Below are 24,207 nucleotides of genomic sequence, written 5' to 3'. Positions count from 1 at the left end.
ACAACCACCCTGTTTGGGCAACTTATGAATCAGACACTTATGAATCTCAGGTATGGTATACATGACGGCAAAAGTGAAAGGGGACGGAGATAAAGAAAGTCAAATTCTGGTTCAGAGATCCAAAGTGTCTTTTTTAAAACAACCTTAACAAATTCGTGAGCCGGGTTATAATTTAATGTACAAAAAAGAATCTGAGATCAGTATTTGAGTTCAGAATGCACCATTATTACTCCAACTATTTCTGCCAGTATAATCACAATCTTATTATTTCATCAATTCAACCAGGGCAACATTTCACCATGAAACGTATTGGGCAAACTATGGAAGTGTTTTTGTCCCTAGTCTAGTGTCTGTTTTTTCTTATCTTGGTAACTTGTAACTTTCAGATTTTTCAATCAGCTCCTTTATTGAGGGCCCAATACAGGAAAAAGCATTGCCAAACCTGTCAATCTAAGACATGCATCAATGACAAGAGGACCCCTCATATTTACAAGAGCAATACATCAGATTAGACATTACTCAATAAGACTGGAAAAAGAGAAAAATGCTAATTTAATGAGGCATGAGGTGTTGTGGAATAAACATACCTGCTCAAACCCATTCTTCTGGACTTCCTCAAATCCAAAGATGTCCAGGATTCCAATCTCGAGAGCAGGATCTCTGTCGGAAAATTATGGACGTGAAAGATCAGAAAAGGGGTTGTCTCTCTCTCTCTCTCTCACACACACACACACACACAACAAAACACACACGGACACAAACACAAAAACACACATGGACAACAAAGCGATAAGCAATATCCTCTGAACATTCACACTGGTGAGCACAGAGCAGTTGAATACAACTGCCTTAGAGGTCAAATGTCTAACCTCAGCATTTATCAATATATTTACTGGGTGTTTCGTGTGAAAGTATGTTTTGTATGTGAGTGTGTCTTGTGATGGAAAAATAAAGAAACTATGCTGTTTTCGTGTTTCTGTTAAACAGCCATTTAATGGTAAGTTATCAATCTAAGGTAAGAAAGGTATGCAGTTATTATTTCTGAAACGTGAAGGATGATAAGATATATGTTAAACGTTATTCTCATGGTCTGTGCGTTATCATACAATCAGTAACAGATGATATATATATATATATACAGTGGGAAGAACAAGTATTTGATACACTTACGATTTTGCAGGTTTTCCTACTTACAAAGCATGTAGAGGTCTGTAATTTTTATCATAGGTACACTTCAACTGTGAAAGACAGAATCTTTAACCAAAATCGAGAAAATCACATTATGATTTTTTTATAATTAATCTGCATTTTATTGCAGACATAAGTATTTGATCACCTACCAACAAGTATGAATTCTGGCTCTCACAGACCTGTTAGTTTTTCTTTAAGAAGCCCTCCTGTTCTCCACTCATTACCTGTATTAACTGCACCTGTTTGAACTTGTTACCTGTATAAAAGACACCTGTCCACACACTCAATCAAACAGTTGACCTGCACAAGGCTGAGATGGGCTACAGGACAATAGGCAAGCAGCTTTGTGAGAAGGCAACAACTGTTTGCGCAATTATTCGAAGAAATTCAAGATGACGGTCAATCTCCCTCGGTCTGGGGCTCCATGCAAGATCTCACCTCATGGGCATCAATGATCATGAGGAAGGTGAGGGATCAGCCCAGAACTACACGGCAGGATCTGGTCAATGACCTGAAGAGAGCTGGGATCACAGTCTCAAAGAAAACCATTAATAACACACTACGCCGTCATGGATTAAAATCCTGCAGCGTACCCAAGGTCCCCCTGCTCAAGACAGCGCATGTCCAGGCCCGTCTGAAGTTTGCCAGTGACCATCTGGATGATACAGAGGAGGAATGGGAGAAGGTCATGTGGTCTAATGAGACAAACATTTAGCTTTTTGGTCTAAACTCCACTCGCAGTGTTTGGAGGAAGAAGAATGAGTACAACACCAAGAACACCATACCAACCCTGAAGCATGGAGGTGGAAACATCATTCTTTGCGGATGCTTTTCTGCAAAGGGGACAGGACGACTTCACCGTATTGAGGGGAGGATGGATGGGGCCATGTATCGCGAGATCTTGGCCAACAACCTCCTTCCCTCAGTAAGAGCATTGAAGATGGGTTGTGGCTGGGTCTTCCAGCATGACAACGACCCGAAACAAACAGCCAGGGCAACTAAGGAGTGGCTCTGTAAGAAGCATCTCAAGGTCCTGGAGTGGCCTAGCCAGTCTCCAGACCTGAACCCAATAGAAAATCTTTGGAGGGTGCTGAAAGTCTGTATTGCCCAGCGACAGCCCCGAAAACTTAAGGAACTGGAGAAGGTCTGTATGGAGGAGTGTGTCAAAATCCCTGCTGCAGTGTGTGCAAACCTGGTCAAGAACTACAGGAAACGTATGATCTCTGTAATTGCAAACAAAGGTTTATGTACCAAATATTAAGTTCTGCTTTTCTGATGTATCAAATACTTATGTCATGCAATAAAATGAAAATTAATTACTTAAAAATCATACAATGTGATTTTCTGGATTTTTGTTTTAGATTCCGTCACTCACAGTTGAAGAGGACCTATGATAAAAATGACAGACTTCTACATGCTTTGTAAGTGGGAAAACCTGCAAAATCGGCAGTGTATCAAATACTTGTTCTCCCCACTGTATATATCTCCTACGTAGAGCACATTTCGATTTGTGTTTGTCAAAACTGTTTAGCCTTCTTGCAGGAAGAGATTTTGTTATCTAGTGACCTTGCTATGTTATAGGAGCTATATGCTTCAGAAGGGAAAGAATTCAGCCAGGTTGCATAACGCTGCAAATTCTGTTTTCCCCCAAAGCACAGAATAAAAGAATCACTGACCCGAGACACTCGCCCTTATTTCCTTAACTAGAAATATCTGCGATAGTGTTTGTGTCAATGCAAAAAAACACATTCCAGAAGATAATATTTCTAAGAAGATAGTAGACCTGTCTGGAAGAACATCAACAGGGCAACACCGAGAATTCACTGGCCTCTCGTCAGCACCGCGCACACAATCAGAATTTAACGATGACAGGCAGTTTAAAGAAAATAAAAAGTGGATTGTTCTGATTTACTGTCACATCGAACAATACCACACGTCTCTGTGGAGCCACAGTTAAACTGACAATGTTATTTCCACATTCCTCCATCTAGATGCACCCTCTCCAGTGGCAGAGGATGAACTGGGAAGGGATGGGCTACACAAAGTGATCCCACATACTCATACCCTGTGCTGTCCTCCTGTCCCTGCAGGTAGTAGTTACTATGGTTAACCAGGTAGCTGAAGAGCCGCCCATAAAGGGCCTTAGCAAGCTGATCTCTGTGGTGCTCCGACATCTCCACCGTATGGCGCCGTGTGATGACATCACCTGAAAGAAAGGACAGAACGCCATGGTAACCTGCCCTGGTCCACGTCAAAATGTAATCAACAAGGGGGTTGCAGAAACGGGCCGGTAAACGACGGCTAAGAGTTGTTCTTAGGCACAACACATCGCAGAGTTTTGGACACGGGTTGTTCGATGAGAGGTTTGTGCTGCCAACTCAACAGTGTCTCATGCGAAAAACGCACAAATTCATCCGAATGTGAAATACATTTTGTGACTATATACACATGAAACACGCTTTGGCAGTAACAAATGGTTAAGGTTAGGGCTAGGGTTTCACTAACAGTTAAGGTTAGGGTTAGGTTTGGTGTTACTACATTAAATAGTACTTTTTAGTCTCCTCCACATTGAAGCTTTTCGTCCAACCTCGTCATTTTCATGCACATTTTTACAAGTGGATGAATTTGTGAGTTCTTAGGCTAACTTTGAGATGAAAGATTTATATTCTGTTTGAATTCACTTCCCCATTGATGTTTAGCTTGAATACTGAAGAAAGACTGATAGACGTTTTCTGTAATTGTTATGCATAATATAATAAGAAATAATAATATAAAAATATAATAATACGACATATAATAATGTAAAATATTATGAACATATACAGTATGATATATGTTCATATCATTATATGATTATAATCATATAATCATAAATAAAACCATAATACACATTATCAAATCACAAATAATATATAAATACAGAATTGAACAGTGTGCTTCCAGGATTTTTGGCACTGCTGAGCCTAAACGGCTCTCAGAAGGTGTGCCATCATGCGCATATGAGTGCCCCCTCTCATCAAAACCACTGGCTTATCAAACGTGGAATGTCCTTAGCATAGCCAGTTCAGACAGGAAACCTGAGTGCTCATTGGCTCAGCGATGCGTCAGCTGACGTCAGGATCCATCCGATCACAATATCAGATTTCATACTGACCATTTAATCGCCAGGTTGCTCACGCAGTTCTGATGTGCTCTGATCTCATTAGCATGCGGGTGCAAACCCACGCCCCACCCCCACCCCCACCCCTGCCTCCACCTGTTAGATTCTGTGTTTCCTTTTGTGAGGGATTGATACCCAGTACCTTACTTCGGACCATGCCTATGGGGATTGCTATTAGTCATATTATGGTGTTTGATATGGTTAGTAGTGGCAGTGAGTTACCCCAGAGGAACAGAACCTAATGCCAAGACATGTAGAGTATTGTTGTGCACAGTCCTCCAGCAAATGTGTAAAGGTGCACGGGAGGTTTTCTGTCTGAAATGACTATCTGAGGTATCATAGTGATTCTACCCTCCTGTATTTAAACAACCTATAAACACATCCAGCTCAAAACGGGAGGATTCAAAATAATAACAAGCAAAATTATCAGAATGATATATTGTAATGCAATATATCATTATACCCAATATAATAACTCATCTAATACTGTATTTTCATAGTGATCCTATCTTCAGCAGATTCCCAAGGGCCTGGTTAGTGGTACTGGGGGGTCAGATAACGTTTGGGGGAGGGACAGGTTGCCGGGGTTACCTTTGAAGCACTGCACATCAGACGTGAGGGCGGCGCTCAGGTCATCTGAACACACCTGGAGCATTCCAGACACTGAGGCGAGACACACACAGAGAGACATTCAGAGGGAGTTAGGGAGAGAGAGAACCAAGGAAGAACAGAGAGCAGAGGAAGTAAAAAAAGCAGAGATAGGGAGAGAGAGAACCAAGGAAGAACAGAGAGCAGAGGAAGTAAAGAAAGCAGAGATAGGGAGAGAGAGAACCAAGGAAGAACAGAGAGCAGAGGAAGTAAAGAAAGCAGAAATAGGGAGAGAGAGAACAGAGGAAGAACAGAGAGCAGAGGAAGTAAAACAGGTAAATACAGCAGAGATAGGGAGAGACCTGCCAGTCCCTGAATCCCAGAGGGATGAAAACAGTTAAACATACGATGTGTCTCTGTCACCGTGACACGCGTGCGCCTGTCTCAGTCCAGCCAAAATGACTCAGCCAGAGATGACAGGACGAGTCCATCTCCGCTACAACTCAGCACCACTTACTCAATCAGTGCTGATGCAGTCCGAGCTGAGTCATCTCCGACCAGCACACCTCGGCACGGTGACGTGAACTCTGGATCCGCTCAATGACCCCACCTCCACTGGGCAGCGGGGCCCTGTTTTTGTGTGGGAGGTGATGTAATTTGTTTACCCTCCCTGTGAGGTCAGGGGTCTGGGAGGGGGAGGGGCTGATGTAGAGGGTAACAGGTTCTCCTCTCACCATGGTAACGGTCTGAGCAGGGGCTTACCAAACAGGTGGCTGGCTGACACATCAACAACAGAGTCTGTGTGTCTGCGCATGTGTGTGTGTGTGTGTGTGTGTGTGTGTGTGTGTGTGTGTGTGTGTGTGAGTCTGCGCTTGTGTCTTTGTGTCTGTGTGATGGAGCGAAAGAGAAAGAGTGAGAGGAGAGAGAGAAAGGGGGAGGGAATAGGAGGAGCCTGCTGCAGAGCTGATGTAAACAACAGGATGACTGACACAACTACTACCGCAGCTCTCTCCCTTTTCGCTCTCTCTCGCCCCCTGCTGGTTGCCTGGTGTCAGTGCAGAGAACCGTCCCGGGCTCATGTGACGCAACCATGCTGACCTCTCTCCAGCAGCTGTAGGTCGGTGGGGAAGGCGGTCTCGGCGTCTGTCAGGGCCGTGAAGCGCAGGTCCCCGACGTGAAGTACCACTGACAGCAGCGTAAACACACTGTCCATCTCCTGAGGGGGAGACAGAGAGGTGGACATTAAATGAAAGAAGCCTGAATTCAAAATAAAACATGGTCAATTTGAATGTGTTTAATAGACAAAGTTATGCAGCAGTTTCTAGAAACCTCAGAGGAGACGAAGGTTGCAACCAAGCACTTATTTCACTGTGGAGGAATTCTAGCCAAATCATCCAATCACCACCGCCTGATCACACTGATATTTGTGGGCTATTATTAAAATTGCTCTTTATAGGTCCTGCCAAAACGTTGTTATTGTATTTAGGTGTGAACATTGACTAGGCCATTCATAAATTATATATTAGTTTTGCCTTTCAGCCATTCTGATTTAGACCTGTGCATTTTGGATCATTTTCTTGCTGGACATGCGCTTTAGTCTCATCTCAAGGATATTCTAAGGGTAGAATTCCCTGACAGAGAGCAGATATGATGGTTCCTTCAGTGTTCCAGGTCTTTCAGGTCCTCATGGAGCGACACATCCCTAATCCATCACACCCCCACCATGTCTGACCTTCCATACCGAGGCAACATGGGTGTGGTCTACATTCCAGCTGATATAAGTGTCAAACATCTCCACCTTCCCCCACCCCGCTTCTTTCCCCAACCTCTCTCTCGTCCCTCTCCTTTTCTCCGTCCTTGAGTAGAAGATACTTGGGGGGATTCCCCATTACCCAACCCTGACCCCTGACCTCTACCACAGAGCAGTGTTTGTTATATGAGCCAACTGACAGGGACATTAAGAGGGTTATTCTTGGCCTGACACCCTGTACAGGAGTGAGATGTAATCCTCATAATATAGGAGTTGAGGAGAGAGATACAGCCCTGCTGTAGGAGAGGAGAGGGGAAGACGAGAGACAGAAATATAGGCCTGCTATAGGATAGGAAAGTAGAGAGACAGAGAGATATAGGCCTGCTGTAGGATAGGACAAGTAGAGAGACAGAGAGATATAGGCCTGCTGTAGTATAGGACAAGTAGAGAGACAGAGAGATATAGGCCTGCTGTGGGAGAGGAGAGAAGAGGAGAAATACAGAGATCTAGTCTTGGTATAGGAGAGGAGGAAAGAAACATATCTAGTCCTGGTATAGGAGAGGAGAGGAGGAAAGATAAAGAGATCTAGTCCTGGTATAGGAGAGGAGGAGAGATAAAGAGATCTAGTCCTGGTATAGGAGAGGAGGAAAGATAAAGAGATCTAGTCCTGGTATAGGAGAGGAGAGGAGGAGAGACAGTGATATGTTCCTGCTGTTAGAGAGAAGAAGAGAGATAGAGAGATGTGATCTGGCTGTATGAGAGAAGAGAGATAGAGAGATTTTATCTGGCTGTATGAGAGGAGAAGAGGAAAGAAAAGAGCGCCATAGGCTCTTAATTAGGATTGACCTTTGGGCCTGGACTACGAGTCATCACCCAGTGACAGCCCACAGACACTCTGATGAGTAGTCTCTCTCTCTCTCTCTCTCTCTCTCTGTCAGGAAATACTTTGTCTCCCCACTACCCCTGTTGTCAACCAGCCTCTTTCCCTCTACATGTCAATCTCCTCTATTTCTCTCCCTCTCCTTCTCTGTATCAATTCCTCTCTCTCTCTCTACCTCTCCAAATCAATCTCTCCATTCATGTTCTTGCTCCCCCCAGTTCCCTGTCTCTCTCTCAACTCTCCTGTCTAACGCTCCCCAGTTCCCTGTCTCACTCCCAACTCTCATGTCTAGCTCTCCCCTGTTCCCTGTCTCTCTTCCAACTCTCCTGTCTAGCTCTCCCCTGTTCCCTGTCTCTCTTCCAACTCTCCTGTCTAGCGCTCCCTCAGAAAGTACTCTGTCCCCATTAGCCTCCTATAGTGTAGGCTGCTGGCAGGGAGAGGGATTAAAGGTCAGTCACTGTTGACAGATGCGACCAGACTGTGATAACCTATAAATAACCTATAAATAGACTGTGATAACCTATAAATAGACTGTGATAACCTATAAACAGACTGTGATAACCTATAAACAGACTGTGATAACCTATAAACATACTGTGATAATTTATAAACAGACTGTGATAACATATAAACAGACTGTGATAACATATAAACAGACTGTGATAACCTATGATAACTGTGATAACTTATAAACAGACTGTGATAATGTGCGGAACACACACTAGAGGCTGAAGTCAAAAAACACCTGAAAATGCACCTCTCGTTGCCGTCTTTTGGCTGCATTTAAGAAGCATTTCCTTCACTGATTACTTTTGGAATAGAACCTGATGTCTGATTGACTTCATTTATGCAGATAACATTTCTCCTGGATTGTTCTGTGTAAAACCATGTCTCAATGATGTGGTAGTAGTCAGAAATACTGCATGGGAAACAAAACACTAATGAATTGATGGTAATTAAACAAACTGGCACGGAAAACAGACAAGACAGTGATCTCCATCAATGCAGACATACATTAGGTATGTGTCGCATCTGAGGCACCATGGACCCAATGCCAACCAAACTCTGGTAAACTGTCTTGCTAACACTTTAAAATTCCACTGACAGTCCAGATCTTTCAATGCAAACTTTGCAAGGTCTTGTCCCTTCACCCTGTTCGTCTTGTCCCTTCACCCTGTTCGTCTTGTCCCTTCACCCTGTTCGTCTTGTCCCTTCACCCTGTTCGTCTTGTCCCTTCACCCTGTTCGTCTTGTCCCTTCACGCTGTTCGTCTTGTCCCTTCACCCTGTTCGTCTTGTCCCTTCACCCTGTTCGTCTTGTCCCTTCACCCTGTTCGTCTTGTCCCTTCACCCTGTTCGTCTTGTCCCTTCACCCTGTTCGTCCTGTCCCTTCACCCTGTTCGTCTTGTCCCTTCACCCTGTTCGTCTTATCCCTTCACGCTGTTCGTCTTGTCCCTTCACGCTGTTCGTCTTGTCCCTTCACCCTGTTCGTCTTGTCCATTCAGTCCTGAAATTTGGATCACAGTTCCCCCCTCCTAGTAAGGAGACAGGAATTTTGTGAACTACACAAACAGTTGAAAACAGCTAGCCAACCCTTAACAAAGCCCATGGACAGCCTGATGAAACGTGGGTGAAGGATGCATCTTGTATCAGAGATCAGACAGTTAAACTGGGAGGGAGATGAGGGGGGTCATCATTTCAAACAAATTGCTATCTTAAGCTGACAAACGATCATCCTAGATGAAACTGAAATAAATAACGCCAATTATGTTTTAAATTTCACCTTTGTTTCCAAAAGCTGCTCAAAGAAAAAAACCTTCACTGAATTCTACTGTGTTAACATAATGCATATTTTAGGATTCCCTTCAAACCAATCACTAGTAGTCCTACCAGTTTGTTGAAGCCCAGTGCTCTGAGAGCCTGTTTAATTGCAGTGAGACCGTCTCTGCTCTGAGTTGAAGCTGTGGCCATCGGAGGGGGCTGTCCTTCTGAAACACCTGCATTCAAGTACCTACAGAGACAGAGACCAAGACAGAGACTGTGAACATCTTCCTCGCCACAGACATGATAAACAACAGAAGAGAGAGCCAGGGTGATGGTTGACATAAAACAAACACATAACTGACACACATCAGGAATATATTATATATCTGACATAATTTTGTAAATGAAATAACTTGAGAGCATTGATGTGTTATGTCAAATGTATTATAAGTACACTAAAGTATAAAATAAGTGTGTATTCACCTTATACAAAACAGAAAAACAATACACAACAAAAACATAATACACAGACATACAATTAATAACATACACTGAACTAACACGAAGCAGGCACTCCACTTATACACAACAGACATAAAATACACAACAGACACCCAATACACAACAGACATACAACAGACACATTACTAACCCACTGAAACAGGAAAAAGCATACACATATTTTTAGGTCCTGTCAAAGTTACTTAAAGCCTGTCTGTTTATGAACAGTGAATATTAACCAAGGCAGTCTCCTGGTGAGAAATGGAGGGGAAGGAGTGTTGTTGAGGTACATACATGTGAGCTAACGTTTGAGGTACATATCTGTAAGGTGCAGACATGGTTGCAAGGCTGTTACTGAGATAGAGACCTGTGAGCTAAGACATTATTGTGTCACATGTGAGCCAGGATGTTGTTGAGGGACAGAACTGTGAGCTAAAAGGCTGTGTTCAGACCTGTGAGCTAAGACATTATTGTGGCACATATTTGGGTGCCAGGATGTTGTTGAGGGACAGAAGTGTGAGCTAAGAGGCTGTGTGCAGAATAACTGTGAGCTAAAACATTGTTGAGGGACAGCACTGTGAGCTAAAAGGCTGTGTGCAGACCTGTGAGCTAAGACATTGTTGAGGGACAGCACTGTGAGCTAAAAGGCTGTGTGCATACCTGTGAGCTAAGACATTGTTGAGGGACAGCACTGTGAGCTAAAAGGCTGTGTGCAGACCTGTGAGCTAAGACATTGTTGAGGGACAGCACTGTGAGCTAAAAGGCTGTGTGCAGACCTGTGAGCTAAGACATTGTTGAGGGACAGCACTGTGAGCTAAAAAGCTGTGTGCAGACCTGTGAGCTAAGACATTGTTGAGGGACAGGGAAGTCTTCTCTTCAGGTGACAGGCCCTCAGCCATCAGGTAGAAGATGTTGAAGCTGTGTTGTTGACGAGGCAGGTAGACCACACGAGACGTCTCCAACATGTAGGTGTATATCCGGGCTAAACGCACAAAATGGAATCAAACAGAAACACGCACTCCATCAATGAACTGCCGCCCATATGTAACCAGCAGCAGGGACACAGATCAGATGTGAATACACACCTATACAAACCTACACAAACTTAAACACAACCAAATACAGTGCATCACAAAAGTATGTGCCCCCTTGGACTTTTCCACATTTAATTTTGTGATAACATAAAACACTAAATGGATTTTAATTAGGAAACACCCAACCTGCAGACCGGTGGTGGTTGCAACACTCATTCAGGTCATATCAAAGGGGGTGAATACTTATGCAATAAATTATTTTCAGTTTTATATTGAAATCAATTTTAGAACAACTTGCAGATTTTATTTTTGATTTTGACATTATGGGATTTTATAGTGTTGAGCAGTGGCAATTTTCTTTTACTAAAATCACTTTTTATTAAATTTTGTAACAAGAAAATGCAGAGAAATCCAATGGGGGTGAATACTTTTGAGTGGCACTGTGCCACTATCTTGGTCAAGAGTCCTCAACACAAAAACAGTCAACATTATTCAAACCAAAAAATATGTGTATCCTAAATTCAACTTGCACACACAGCCATTAACTATGAGGAAACCAATAGAGTATGTCTCTGGGGTTCAGCAGAGATGAAAGACATTGAAGGTAGCCTGGTTTAATCATAGACTTTTACTGCCCCCTGCTGGCCACATATGTGACCGCCTCTTCTTCTGTGTCATGGACAACACAGCCTTGCTGAACACACATCTGACATGGTATTTTAACTAGCAATGTAATAACAACGCGCATAATTCTGCATCAATCTGCGTTGGGTGGTGTAGTCATTAAGTCCCGTGGTCAGTCAGAGCACCTGTGTGTTTGTCCTCTGACAGTGGCTTTATTGGTAAGTCATTTGGTCAGTTTGTACCATGATTAAAGATTCTATGTATACACTGTACAGTATGTGTGTATGGTAGACAAAGATAAATCAATAATGAATGAGAACAAGATGGAGAAAAGAGGGATGGAGGGAAACTGACAGAGTGGGTGGAGAGGTGTACGTGTGTGTGCGTGTATATATATATATATATACCTCTGAGTAGTGTTCTCCTCTTGTCACAGTACTGCAAGCTGAGGAGTTTGATGAAGCGACTGGAGTTGTCGTTCATGGGAGTCTTAGCATGGCCAAACGCGTCCAGGATACAGTTCACCTACAGACACATAACAACAAACATACTGTCATAGCGTGCAGAAAACCTCCCGGCCAGGAAACATCTTTCTAAAGCCAGGTTTTGTAACATAGATGAATGGCACATTTTAGAGTGGCCTTTTATTGTGGCCAGCCTAAAGCACACCTGTGTAATAATCATGCTGTCTGATCATCATCTTGATATGCCACACCTGTGAGGTAGATGGATTTTCTCTGCAAAGGAGAAGTGCTTACTAACACAGATTTAGACAGATTTGGGGGCAAAAACAAAAGTGTTGCGTTTATAATTTTGTTCAGTGTGGGTTTCTAAAGGGCAAATCTGAAGTGGTCACATGTATTGGCTGACCTTTACATAAATACTTTGTATCCGTTGATTCTTAATACAAGTATGTTTAGTTTAACGTTTTTCCCCCCAACCAAAACCAACAAATCAGCATGTTCATAACAAAGTAAATGTAAAGAATATTCTACAACCGCAAAACATGATTCAAACTAAATTGTAGATACTATGTGGGGATAGTCCTTTCATTCAGAATTCAGGATATGAATTTGAGATGACATTTTTCCAAACCCATCCCTTAACTTTTCACAGAAACAGGGTGGGGAGGCCACTCTGTTATTCTTTAAACTGCAGATTTGTTCTTTAACCTACTGTTGAGTATTTAAAATTGTTTCTTGTCTGAAATACAATGTAGTATTACAACTTTTCCCCAAACATGTGACATTAGAGTATTCTGTAACTGCATTTTGTTTTATCTTAGCTTACTGATTTGGCTCAACCAAGTTCACTGAAGTACGTGCACAAAATAGTTGCAATAATCGTTACTCCACCAGGGGGCAATATAGCATTGCAGACTCCTACCCCACATCTGTCCCTCTGTGCTCTGTGAGTAACCATTGACCCAGATATATTACCTAGCGCCAAAGCATGACATCATCTGTGTATATTCGCCTATAGCTGAGCACCTATAGCTTTTCCCTCCTCGCTGCTAAACTATGATGTGTTTTACCATATGCCTGTCAGTATAACTCAAATTTAAGCACTTGATATATTCCAGCAACACTGCCAGGACTATCCAAATTAATTGTTTGCCTTCCAGACATTCACTACAGTCATCTTTACCACACATGATGGACAACAATTTGACATAAAACCATGAGGATTTCAGACTAAATGTCGGTGTCATGATGAATGACTGACATTTGTCCTTCTCATCCATTTTTTAAGGGGCTCTGGTAATCCATTGCTTCCACACAACCCTGCCGTAATACTGAATCATTGCACATAGAAGTCTCAGTCACATCCGCTCTGATGTCCTGTTCATAATATAATGGTATCCAAGATAATTGCCTTCCCCATTGTCCTATGAGAGTGTCCTACTTCAATGGGTCTGTTCAGCATTCTCTGAGACTGAATCTGCGCGCGGAAACGATCGCTCAGTACGTCTCACTGGCCAAGAGGGGAAAAAATTGAATCGATTGCGTTTATATTCAATTGCTCTCACTTTCTATATCTCTCTCTCCCTCTCTCTCTCTGGGACAAAAACGATAATCATGAACACACTGGGCCAGAGTGATCAAACAGACCCAAGAAATGGCTACCATAGGAGAGACTGAAAAACCCAGGGTTGGGAGGTAAAGACCATTAATCCATATCTGGTACCACTACACCACAGGGACATTCACCCACCAAACCTGCCTGGTACCACTACACCACAGGGACATTCCCCCACCAAACCTGCCTGGTACCACTACATCACAGGGACATTCCCCCACCAAACCTGCCTGGTACCACTACATCACAGGGACATTCACCCACCAAACCTGCCTGGTACCACTACATCACAGGGACATTCACCCACCAAACCTGCCTGGTACCACTACATCACAGGGACATTCACCCACCAAACCTGCCTGGTACCACTACACCACAGGGACATTCACCCACCAAACCTGCCTGGTACCACTACACCACAGGGACATTCACCCACCAAACCTGCCTGGTACCACTACATCACAGGGACATTCACCCACCAAACCTGCCTGGTACCACTACACCACAGGGACATTCACCCACCAAACCTGCCTGGTACCACTACACCACAGGGACATTCACCCACCAAACCTGCCTGGTACCACTACACCACAGGGACATTCCCCCACCAAACCTGCCTGGTACCACTACACCACAGGGACATTCACCCACCAAACCTGCCTGGTACCACTACACCACAGGGACATTCACCCACCAAACCTGCCTGGTACCACTACATCACAGGGACATTCACCCACCAAACCTGCCTGGTACCACTACACCACAGGGACATTCACCCACCAAACCTGCCTGGTACCACTACACCACAGGGACATTCACCCACCAAACCTGCCTGGTACCACTACACCACAGGGACATTCAGTTCAAGAAAATATCTAGATGCTATAAGAGTGATGAATATGCAGACAATATGGGGAGACAATGGAAGAAGAATTTAACGAAAGCAACGAAAGCTTCATCAGACAACATTTCCTATTTCATCTCCGTTGTGAAGAGCCCGACTTACCCAGACTTACATGTTTCATGACCCAGACTTACATGTTTCATGACCCAGACTTACCTGTTTCATCCTAGGCTCCAGAGAGAAGTCCTTTGGGCCAGACCTCACTGCTAGATGCCTCACTATGTGTTTACAGGCTTCTGTCTTCCCAGAACCACTCTCCCCACTTCCAAGAGAGAGACAGAGTGAGAGGGAGAGAGACAGACAGAGACTGAGAGAGATGCTAGGAAAGGCAATAATGGTGATCAGACACATTAAAAATAGCACAAAAAAGTAGCAAGAAAGCAGATAAGTTGCATCTATTTGGGAGTGGCTGTGTGAGTGTGTCCATTGTTCCTGGTTTCCAGTGAATAGATCTTGAGAAGTCTCCGTCTGTCATCTTCCTCACACAACTCCACCCATCAGTCATCTTCCTCACACAACTCCACCCATCAGTCATCTTCCTCACACTCCTCCACCCATCTGTCATCTTCCTCACACTCCTCCACCCATCTGTCATCTTCCTCACACTCCTCCACCCATCTGTCATCTTCCTCACACTCCTCCACCCATCTGTCATCTTCCTCACACTCCTCCACCCATCTGTCATCTTCCTCACACTCCTCCACCCATCTCTCATCTTCCTCACACTCCTCCACCCATCTGTCATCTTCCTCACACTCCTCCACCCATCTGTCATCTTCCTCACACTCCTCCACCCATCTCTCATCTTCCTCACACTCCTCCACCCATCTCTCATCTTCCTCACACTCCTCCACCCATCTCTCATCTTCCTCACACTCCTCCACCCATCTGTCATCTTCCTCACACTCCTCCACCCATCTGTCATCTTCCTCACACTCCTCCACCCATCTCTCATCTTCCTCACACTCCTCCACCCATCTCTCATCTTCCTCACACTCCTCCACCCATCTCTCATCTTCCTCACACTCCTCCACCCATCTGTCATCTTCCTCACACTCCTCCACCCATCTCTCATCTTCCTCACACTCCTCCACCCATCTGTCATCTTCCTCACACTCCTCCACCCATCTGTCATCTTCCTCACACTCCTCCACCCATCTCTCATCTTCCTCACACTCCTCCACCCATCTCTCATCTTCCTCACACTCCTCCACCCATCTCTCATCTTCCTCACACTCCTCCACCCATCTCTCATCTTCCTCACACTCCTCCACTTATCTGTAATCAGGGTGCCAAAACTGGTCATCACTCAGTGAGGTCATTCAGGTTGGGGAGACTGGTCATCATTCAGTGAGGTCATTCAGGTTAAGTGGTTTGTAGTGTTGCCACATAGCTTAGCCCCATGGGGTACTTGAACTAACAGTGGGACATGTTGTAAGGTCAGTCTAACTGTACACAACACACACATAGAAGAACAAAATCCACTCAGCAGATGGCTTTAGAAGGTCATTTAAGCCCCCACTAATGACACTGCTGTGTGTGTGTGTGTGTGTGTGTGTGTGTGTGTGTGTGTGTGTGTGTGTGAGAGCGACATATAGAGTGTGTTCATCCTTTAGTCCTATTAATGACACTACTGTGTGTGTGTGTGTGTGAGAGACATATAGAGTGTGTTCATCCTTTAGTCCTATTAATGACACTACTGTGTGTGTGTGTGTGTGTGAGAGACATATAGAGTGTGTTCATCCTTTAGTCCTATTAATGACACTACTGTGTGTGTGTGTGTGTCTGTGAGAGAGACATATAGAGTGTGTTCATCCTTTAGTCCTACTAATGACACTGCTGAGTGTGTGAGTGTGTGTGTGAGAGAGATAGAGACATATAGAGTGTGTTCATCCTTTAGTCCTACTAATGACACTGCTGAGTGTGTGAGTGTGTGTGTGTGAGAGAGATAGAGACATATAGAGTGTGTTCATCCTTTAGTCCTACTAATGACACTGCTGAGAATGTGAAGTCCAACGCTGTTCCCCCTTCTTTTTATATCCAGGCTTTATTCCATTTCAAGGTCAATTTGTGATTCTGGGAAGGTGTTCATGCCTCGTCCTCGTGTATCTTTTGTCCATTAAAATAACATGAATTTGATCAGAAATACAGTGTGGACATTGTTAATGTTGTAAATGACTTTAGTAGCTGATTTTCAATGGAATATCAACATGGGGGTACAGAGGCCCGTTATCAGCAACCATCAGTCCTGTGTTCCAATGGCACGTTGTGTTTGCTCATCCAAGTTTATTAGTACAATTTCTGATTAATTTAATATAATTTAAACGGACAAAACATTTGCTTTTCTTTCGAAAAACAAGGACATTTCTAAGTGAGCCCAAACTTTGAAAGGCAGTATATGAGTGTGTGTACATGTGTGTGAGAGTGTTTGTCTGTGGGTAACCAGCCCTTAGGACTGAACATTTTGACTTCATCCAGCCCAGTGGAGTGTGTAGTGTGTTGAGGTGGGTGTTCTGTGTGTATGTGTGTGTGCGCGTGTGTTTGTGTGATGGATAGCCAGCAGCAGGAGTGCATTCACTTGCTGCCAGATCTGTGGCGACTCAGCGGGACCAGGGGAACAGTGTCGAGGAGCTGGAACGGCCTTTAATTGCAATCAGGCTGCCACCCTCTGTCCAGCTAAGGACAAAGACCAGGCTGCTCCAACGCTTCCTGAGCCATTCATCTCTCTGTGACCATTTAACCGGTCTAGGCCAAGGCTGAGGTAACGTCACACTCTCTGTGATCGTCTAGCAGGTCTAGGCCAAGGCTGAGGTAACGTCACACTCTCTGTGATCGTCTAGCAGGTCTAGGCCGAGGCTGAGGTAACGACACACTCTCTGTGATCGTCTAGCAGGTCTAGGCCGAGGCTGAGGTAACGACACACTCTCTGTGATCGTCTAGCAGGTCTAGGCCAAGGCTGAGGTAACGTCACACTCTCTGTGATCATTTAGCAGCTCTAGGCTGAGATTGAGGCAACGACAAGCTCTCTGTGATCATTTAGCATGTTTTTAACTGCCTTTCCTCACTCCTCTCGTTCTGCGTGTGGTTACCTGAGGATGAAGCATTGTGGGCGTCGCTCCTGCAGCATCATGTGATAGGCTCTTTCTGCTGACGAGAAGATGTGAGGTGGCAAAGAGGAGCAAAGACGGCCTGTAGAACTCAGATACAGCTGACTCACCTGAGGGACAGATGGGGGAGAGAGAGAGACAGAGAAATGAAGGGAGAGACAGGAAGAGAGACAGAGATAACACCGTCATTCCTATAAAATACTTAGTTACAGCTGCATGGGCTGAATGTTGCCCTGCGTTGACCTGCAATGACCCGTGTTGACCTGGGACAATGACTGAGCGCTGGTCTGACTTAGCACTGGTCAGAATCAGCAGAACATCTGACCAACTTAGAGCTTATGGATGCTGTTTCAGTTTTGCCAGTGAAGTCAGAAGAAGTCATGGATACTGTTCATATGAATCTGCAGGCAGTTTACCGAACCAACACTAACCAATCCCAATAACCAATCCTTCAAACTGATTGCAGAGACATAAAAAACAGTTTCTGTAAATCCTGAACTATCCCCTTAATGCTGAGTCTGGGCTGGCTCGTGTTTCTGACCACCGCTGAGATCCACCAGGCATGGAGGAAGCTGATATCGGCTGAACACAGCCAGGGAGGACGAGCAGAGGCTCATTGTGTTGAAGGACACGTGAAGGACAGAGCAGTGGAATTAGACTTGGAATGAAACGTCCAGTACAGAGACAAGGAGCGCCGAGAAGAAAGGGACCGCTCACAGGTCGGAAAAGAAAGAAAGTCCCACCCTGACACGTGGTTGCCGCACAGACAACACACACGCGTAGCCACACACGCACGCACACATGTTGCCCTGAAGCCTTACATAACCGGACGGTAAATCCTCCCCCACACCTGGTGAAGAGTATGTTTCAGGGGTCTCTGTGGATCTCATCACGGACAGTGCAGCATGGCGGCTCTTCCCTCCTGAACTACCCATGAGACAGATCAAACACTACCTCCAATGTATACAAGCTTCCTACACCACTCCAATATATTATATATATATATATATATATATATATATATATATATATATATATATATATATATATATATATATATTTATCAAGGACTACATGCACTGTAAGTTTGAAAAATCTAGACACACAAATAAATGCAGGGACACAATTTAATTATGGTAGAGTTTTAATTGCCTCTAATGCTAATAATTAACCAGAACAATTATAGACAATAACAGGTAGCTAAAAAAATACTGCACACAAATACCTATGCAGTGTTATGCAACCTTTAAGGTCTTTATGGTGCTAGGAAAAAAAAAGAAACGCAGGATCTGTCAATATGCACAAACAAATAAGGATTAACAAACTACTCTATAGAGAGGCCAATATAATCTGTTAGATTCAAACGAAAGGGAACTGCTTTGCAATGATTCAATCGTATCAAAATAAAATAAAATACACATCACATTGTTATTGTCTATTACAGTGTGTTTGAAACTATTCACATGAGTATAAAAAATCCAGTTTTTGCCAACCTCTAAGCACATCTGACATTGCCGGAGTGAAACAAACAAGATGAAACAATGGTTTGTCATTTAGGAGGACATGTTTCACATTGAAAGGCATTATGTTCATACAAAGTTCATTCATACGTTTTGATAGGATTTTCCTTTCTTTTGTTAAAACACATTATTTACTGATCATCGCTCAAACATTTGGTGACTATACCATATGTATTTTATATGTTCAGACTGAAATGTACCGAATCACCATCCTAAGGCCATAGATTTGCATGTGACCTCTGTGGGATTCAAACCCACAACCTGGTGTGAGCCACAAAAGACCACTGCATTGCCTATGTACAATACAATACTGTCAAAAACAGGATATGACTGCCATCCATACTAGTAACCACAACCGGTAAACATGTGAACACTGGCAGTGTCTTTCAAAATGGGTCCGGACAGACAGCAAGGCAGAAGAGTAAATAGATAGACCCTGCACATGGTCAAACCCCTGAACTGAGCTGCTGTGAACCATCGGAAGTTCATCTGTTGATAAAGGAGGCTAACAGGCCAAAACTCAACATAGTGTTGGTACAATATCATTGTCCAATGAGTAACTGTCCATGTGCCTGGACAACGTGGGAGCAACATATTCATGTGTGTAGCCATATCCAAAGATGGGGTGAGATGATCTAAGCCACTTCTTGGGTCTTACAATGGCTGTACACCTCATGGAGTTCCTCAAAGAAATAGTCTGTGATAATGTTCAGTTCCACCATTCAGAGGAGATTCAGGAATGGCCGATTCTTAGACCTGGCCCCATAATCACCTTTGCATCATGGAGCTCGAAGGTCTACAGCTGCCATTTCCATCAGCATGTCATCCCCCTTCAGCTCATGGATAAGTGACCAATGCCATTTCACTGGTGACCAATGTCATCTCAGTTTAGCAGGGGAAAATGAAACAGCAGCAGAGCTACTTTATTGGGTAGAAATCTGTCCTCAGCCATGTGTGAAAACCTTCTAAGATTGCGCACATCAATTTTTTGTTGAATATGAGAGCGAAATTGTCACACTGTAGAGCTCTGCGTCTAAAAACCACACTTCTCCGCATGTGAAGGGACAGTGTTCCAGCAGAACGGTTCCGAACGGCTCCCAGCAACGATTCGTGAGCCAGCCTCAACCCAATCCTAAGCAGGTGCCAACCTCAAACGTCTGCCGCATCCCCCAGCAGATATGACTGGGCACATGGGTTGAAGAGGAGAAGACGGTGGTCTGTTTCAGTGTGTGTGTGTGTGTGTGTGTGTGTATGGGGGGGCGGGGTGACAGCCGGTTAGCAGCAGATCACACATGTTGTTGTGACATACTGGTTGTACCTCTCAGGTGGGCTGAGTCAAGGCAGGCAGACTATGTCTTCATTTCTGCCAGATTTGGGGTCTTGGAACGGAAGAGCCAAAGGGTAAATCACCCCGACCACACACACACGCACACACACACACAAACGGACACACACCTTAACACACAAACGCAGATCCCCGCACACCTCCATAATCCTTGTGTAGTCAGACCCACCAGGGTGGGTTCAGTGTGTCCTATTCTGTTTCTTCACACAATAATGCATGTTACTCTCATGTGAAGTCCGCATATAAAACACAGGGATTTTGTGTTAAGCCTGTGTCAACCATATAGCAGGAGTAGTGAGTGTTATTCTACAGAAAAATATTAGGGGATAGAACCCCTGACTAGGCTACAACCAAGCAGATATACCAGGATGATCATATTATTTAAACAGATATACCAGGATGATCATATTATTTAAACAGATATACCAGGATGATCATATTATTTAAACAGATATACCAGTGAGATCATATTATTTAAGCCGATATACCAGTGAGATCATATTATTTAAACAGATATTCCAGGGAGATCATATTATTTAAGCCGATATACCAGGGAGATCATATTATTTAAACAGATATATCAGGGAGATCATATTATTTAAACAGCAATATAAGACATTCCACCTGGGCAATTTTAAACCTTACATAAGGATCTATTTTGCTCTTCCAACATGGGATTAAGTCAAGCAAAGTGCGACGCGGGAGTTGACAGCTGAACCCACTCAACCCTATCCCTACCTGACAATCAGTTTCCTTTCTATCCCAACCGACCGCCCTGACTTCAACTAATCACAGCCAAGCCTAAACTATGAAACCTCAAAACAGTTCTTCTTTAACCCTAAAGCTAAACTCGGCAAACACAATGAATTTATGCAATCCAAAAAAGGTGTACATCTTTTGTTAAAACACCTTAATAGTTTTTTGTAAGTACTCCATAATATTAATTTTCGACATGAAACTGTGAGATCTTGTTGGATAAACACTGTGTGTGTGTGATCACTGTCTGGCCTGGCTAGTGAGTAGTGCAGAGTCAGCCCTCCACTGGGTATCACTGACAGGAAGACACTGCATTTTTAATGGAGCACATCAAGGCTCATTCCATCCATTCATAATAAACTACTTCTTTTAGTTTATTTTAGTCATTTATCTGACGCTTTTATCCAGAGCAACGTACATGCATTATTGATTGAATACATTAGTACTTGTACACTCTTTCAGTTGCGTGAGGGAAGGGGAGCCAATTTAAAGCTGGGGATAAGTTGGTGGTCATGAAACAGTATGAGGGCAAGATTGGAAATGCAGCCACATCACCGAGGTTAACACCCCTAATCTTACCAGAAGTGTCACATTAACTTTAGTGCCCGCAGAGTGCCAGGATACCATTTAGCAACTGATCTGTAAGAGGGCACAGTATGCAGGGCAATGTCCCCATCATTTCCCCCGGGGCATTGCAATTTCATTTTTAGACCGGGAGGAAGCTTCTCCTTGACTGGCACTCCCTCCAACATCTCTTCCAGCAGCATCTTGTTTCCCACCCAGGACCGACCCTGCTTCAAAGGCAAATCAGCGGTGGAAGGCTGGATGCTATGCTGCTGGTCAATTATAATGTACTAATAATTACCCAAGTGTGCACCCCATAGAGAACAGAATACACACAGCATTCACACTACCATACATTCAGACACGTTCTCGTGGACTAACAAGACGCTTTACGTCTTCAAATAAAAAAACCTTAATGGAGGAAATGAACAGAGACAGATTGTGACTGTCTCCTATATCATGTGTCCTCACCAGAGTAGAGTAGATGGGGAGCTCTTTGTTGGGGTTGACCAGGAGGAGAATATGTCCAATGTAGGTCTGAAAGCAGAGAGGACATAAATTACTTAGCCATAGAGAATTACAGTGAAGTCTCTTGCATTGAATAGTGGATTCATCCAACTCAGATGTTTTAGCATAGAAGATGTCCACTGGCTATAATAATAATATTGATAATAATGATCAAAATAATTACAATAATAACAACCATTTTAGTACTAATAATAATTATAATATCAAGTGAGAGGTAGAATTTTATAATTATTATTAGTAGCTACCATTTAAATGTACTGTATCAACATCCAGTACTGAGAAAGATAAAGGTAGCCAATGCTAACTGGCATTAGCACAGATACCGACCATAGTATTTGGGAGCACAAAGACCCAGTCATTTTCATTTATAATATATTATAGTCCAGATGCTGTAATCCAGAGATGCTTACAGTGCATTCATCTTAATATAGCTAGGTAAAACAACCACACAACTCAGTAAAAGCAAGTCTATTTTTCTCAATGCAGTCAGTGCAAAACTATACGTAATAATGATTAGGCCTGAAGGTCACGTTACCACTACAAACGAAATCTGTAACTAACACAAGGGCTGGGGAGGCTTGTTTGAGCGGTGCTGCTCTACAGGGCCCAGAGGCTATTTACCGACGCTATAAAGCCAATGCATGAACAGAAATAGCAAAGACTGCATGGAGATAGACAGGTTCCATGAGTTTCAAAGGCTATATCTTCTTCCCACCCACAGAGCCCTAGGCTGTTTAAACAGGCTACTAACTGGCAGAAACCCTTCCTCTGTCTGAGACTTACAGGGTAAACCTTAACCTTTACTGCTAACACTGTAGCTGCTAGCCTTACTTCCCACTCACATACCCGTACCTTCGGGCCAGCTAAATGCTAACCGCTAATTCCGTCTCCTAGGAGTGCCCTGGTGGGGCTGAGTTAGGATGTGTTCTCATTAAGACGCTAACATGCTGCTCTGTTTGTCCTCAGGCCTGGAATTAAGGTTAACGAGTTTCAGTGTTTCCCCCAGATGCTCATCTAAGGTCATTTTTGCATTTTGACCCCATAATGGATGCTGTCGACGAAGGGAATGGGTAGATTATTCTAGATCTGGGCTCAGGGGGAACTTCGGGCCCGGAGCAGGTAAAGGACGGTCAGCGGTTCAACTGACTCGGCACAGTTGGGTTGGGACCCATTCGCCAAATCTCAATCTCGAAAAGCATCAAGGCTGAACCCCAATCCCACATCCCCCACAATCCCTGTCTCATCCTCCCAACCGCCATTAATCCCTCCCCCCATCCCTTCGTCCTCCACCAGTCCCTGGGCTTGGCTGTGTACCATCGCTGCAACCCAGCAGCAGGCCGAAGCAGGCTGGAGCCCGGTCCTCAAAGCCCCTGTCTCAGACCTCCCTGCTGGGGACCATATGGACCTTTTCATCGCCTGTGGGCTCCTTCTCCTACACCTCTTCCATCTTGTCCTGGTTTGGTTCCCTCTGTCTCTCTCTGCTTCACCTCATACCTCAGCTGCGCCCCTCTCTCCTCCTGCTTTCTGCCTGCTCGTCTTGCTTCTCTTCCACCTCCTCAACATCCTCTACACCCAAGCTTGTTTCCATTATCTCTTTTATTCTGCCCATTCTGACTTCTCTCCCTTTTTGTTACTTTGCTCCTTCCTCCTCTCCCTCCTCTTCCTCCTCTCCATCCATCCATCCAGTGTTCTCTCCCCATCTGTGGTTCAGTAAATAAGGGCTGTTAGAGAACAACCAGGCTGTTTCACATTGATCTGGCTCCAGGCCAGCCTTTGTACAGCCCAGTTCCCCATGCTGAGCTCAGGAACCGGCAGCAGATTTAGCAGGGCGAGGACACTGAACAATGGTTAAAAGGCACGTACAGCATTTATGTAACACTTTCTCAAGGAGGCAGTCATGGATTTGTTCCATCA

General features: G+C 44.0%; 1 protein-coding gene across 1 annotated transcript in view; it reads right to left on the bottom strand.

The window, feature by feature from the left end:
• myo16 (myosin XVI) overlaps positions 1-24,207 on the bottom strand; it is a 112,300-nt gene that overhangs the window by 49,257 nt on the left and 38,836 nt on the right. The window contains exons 12-21 of the mRNA XM_034286762.1: positions 22,237-22,302; positions 17,563-17,690; positions 14,630-14,735; positions 11,898-12,015; positions 10,667-10,814; positions 9,458-9,578; positions 6,038-6,155; positions 4,943-5,014; positions 3,256-3,397; positions 588-660 (exon numbers count right to left, since the gene is read on the bottom strand). Coding sequence (XP_034142653.1) covers positions 588-660; positions 3,256-3,397; positions 4,943-5,014; positions 6,038-6,155; positions 9,458-9,578; positions 10,667-10,814; positions 11,898-12,015; positions 14,630-14,735; positions 17,563-17,690; positions 22,237-22,302 — 1,092 coding nt within the window. The remainder of the gene's footprint in view (positions 1-587; positions 661-3,255; positions 3,398-4,942; positions 5,015-6,037; positions 6,156-9,457; positions 9,579-10,666; positions 10,815-11,897; positions 12,016-14,629; positions 14,736-17,562; positions 17,691-22,236; positions 22,303-24,207) is intronic.

This window comes from Esox lucius, chromosome 16 (assembly GCF_011004845.1).
Source record: "Esox lucius isolate fEsoLuc1 chromosome 16, fEsoLuc1.pri, whole genome shotgun sequence".
Classification (NCBI taxonomy): Eukaryota; Metazoa; Chordata; class Actinopteri; order Esociformes; family Esocidae; genus Esox; species Esox lucius.
The sequence above is the reverse complement of the archived record's forward strand: the minus strand, read 5'-3'. Positions and strand labels throughout refer to the sequence as shown.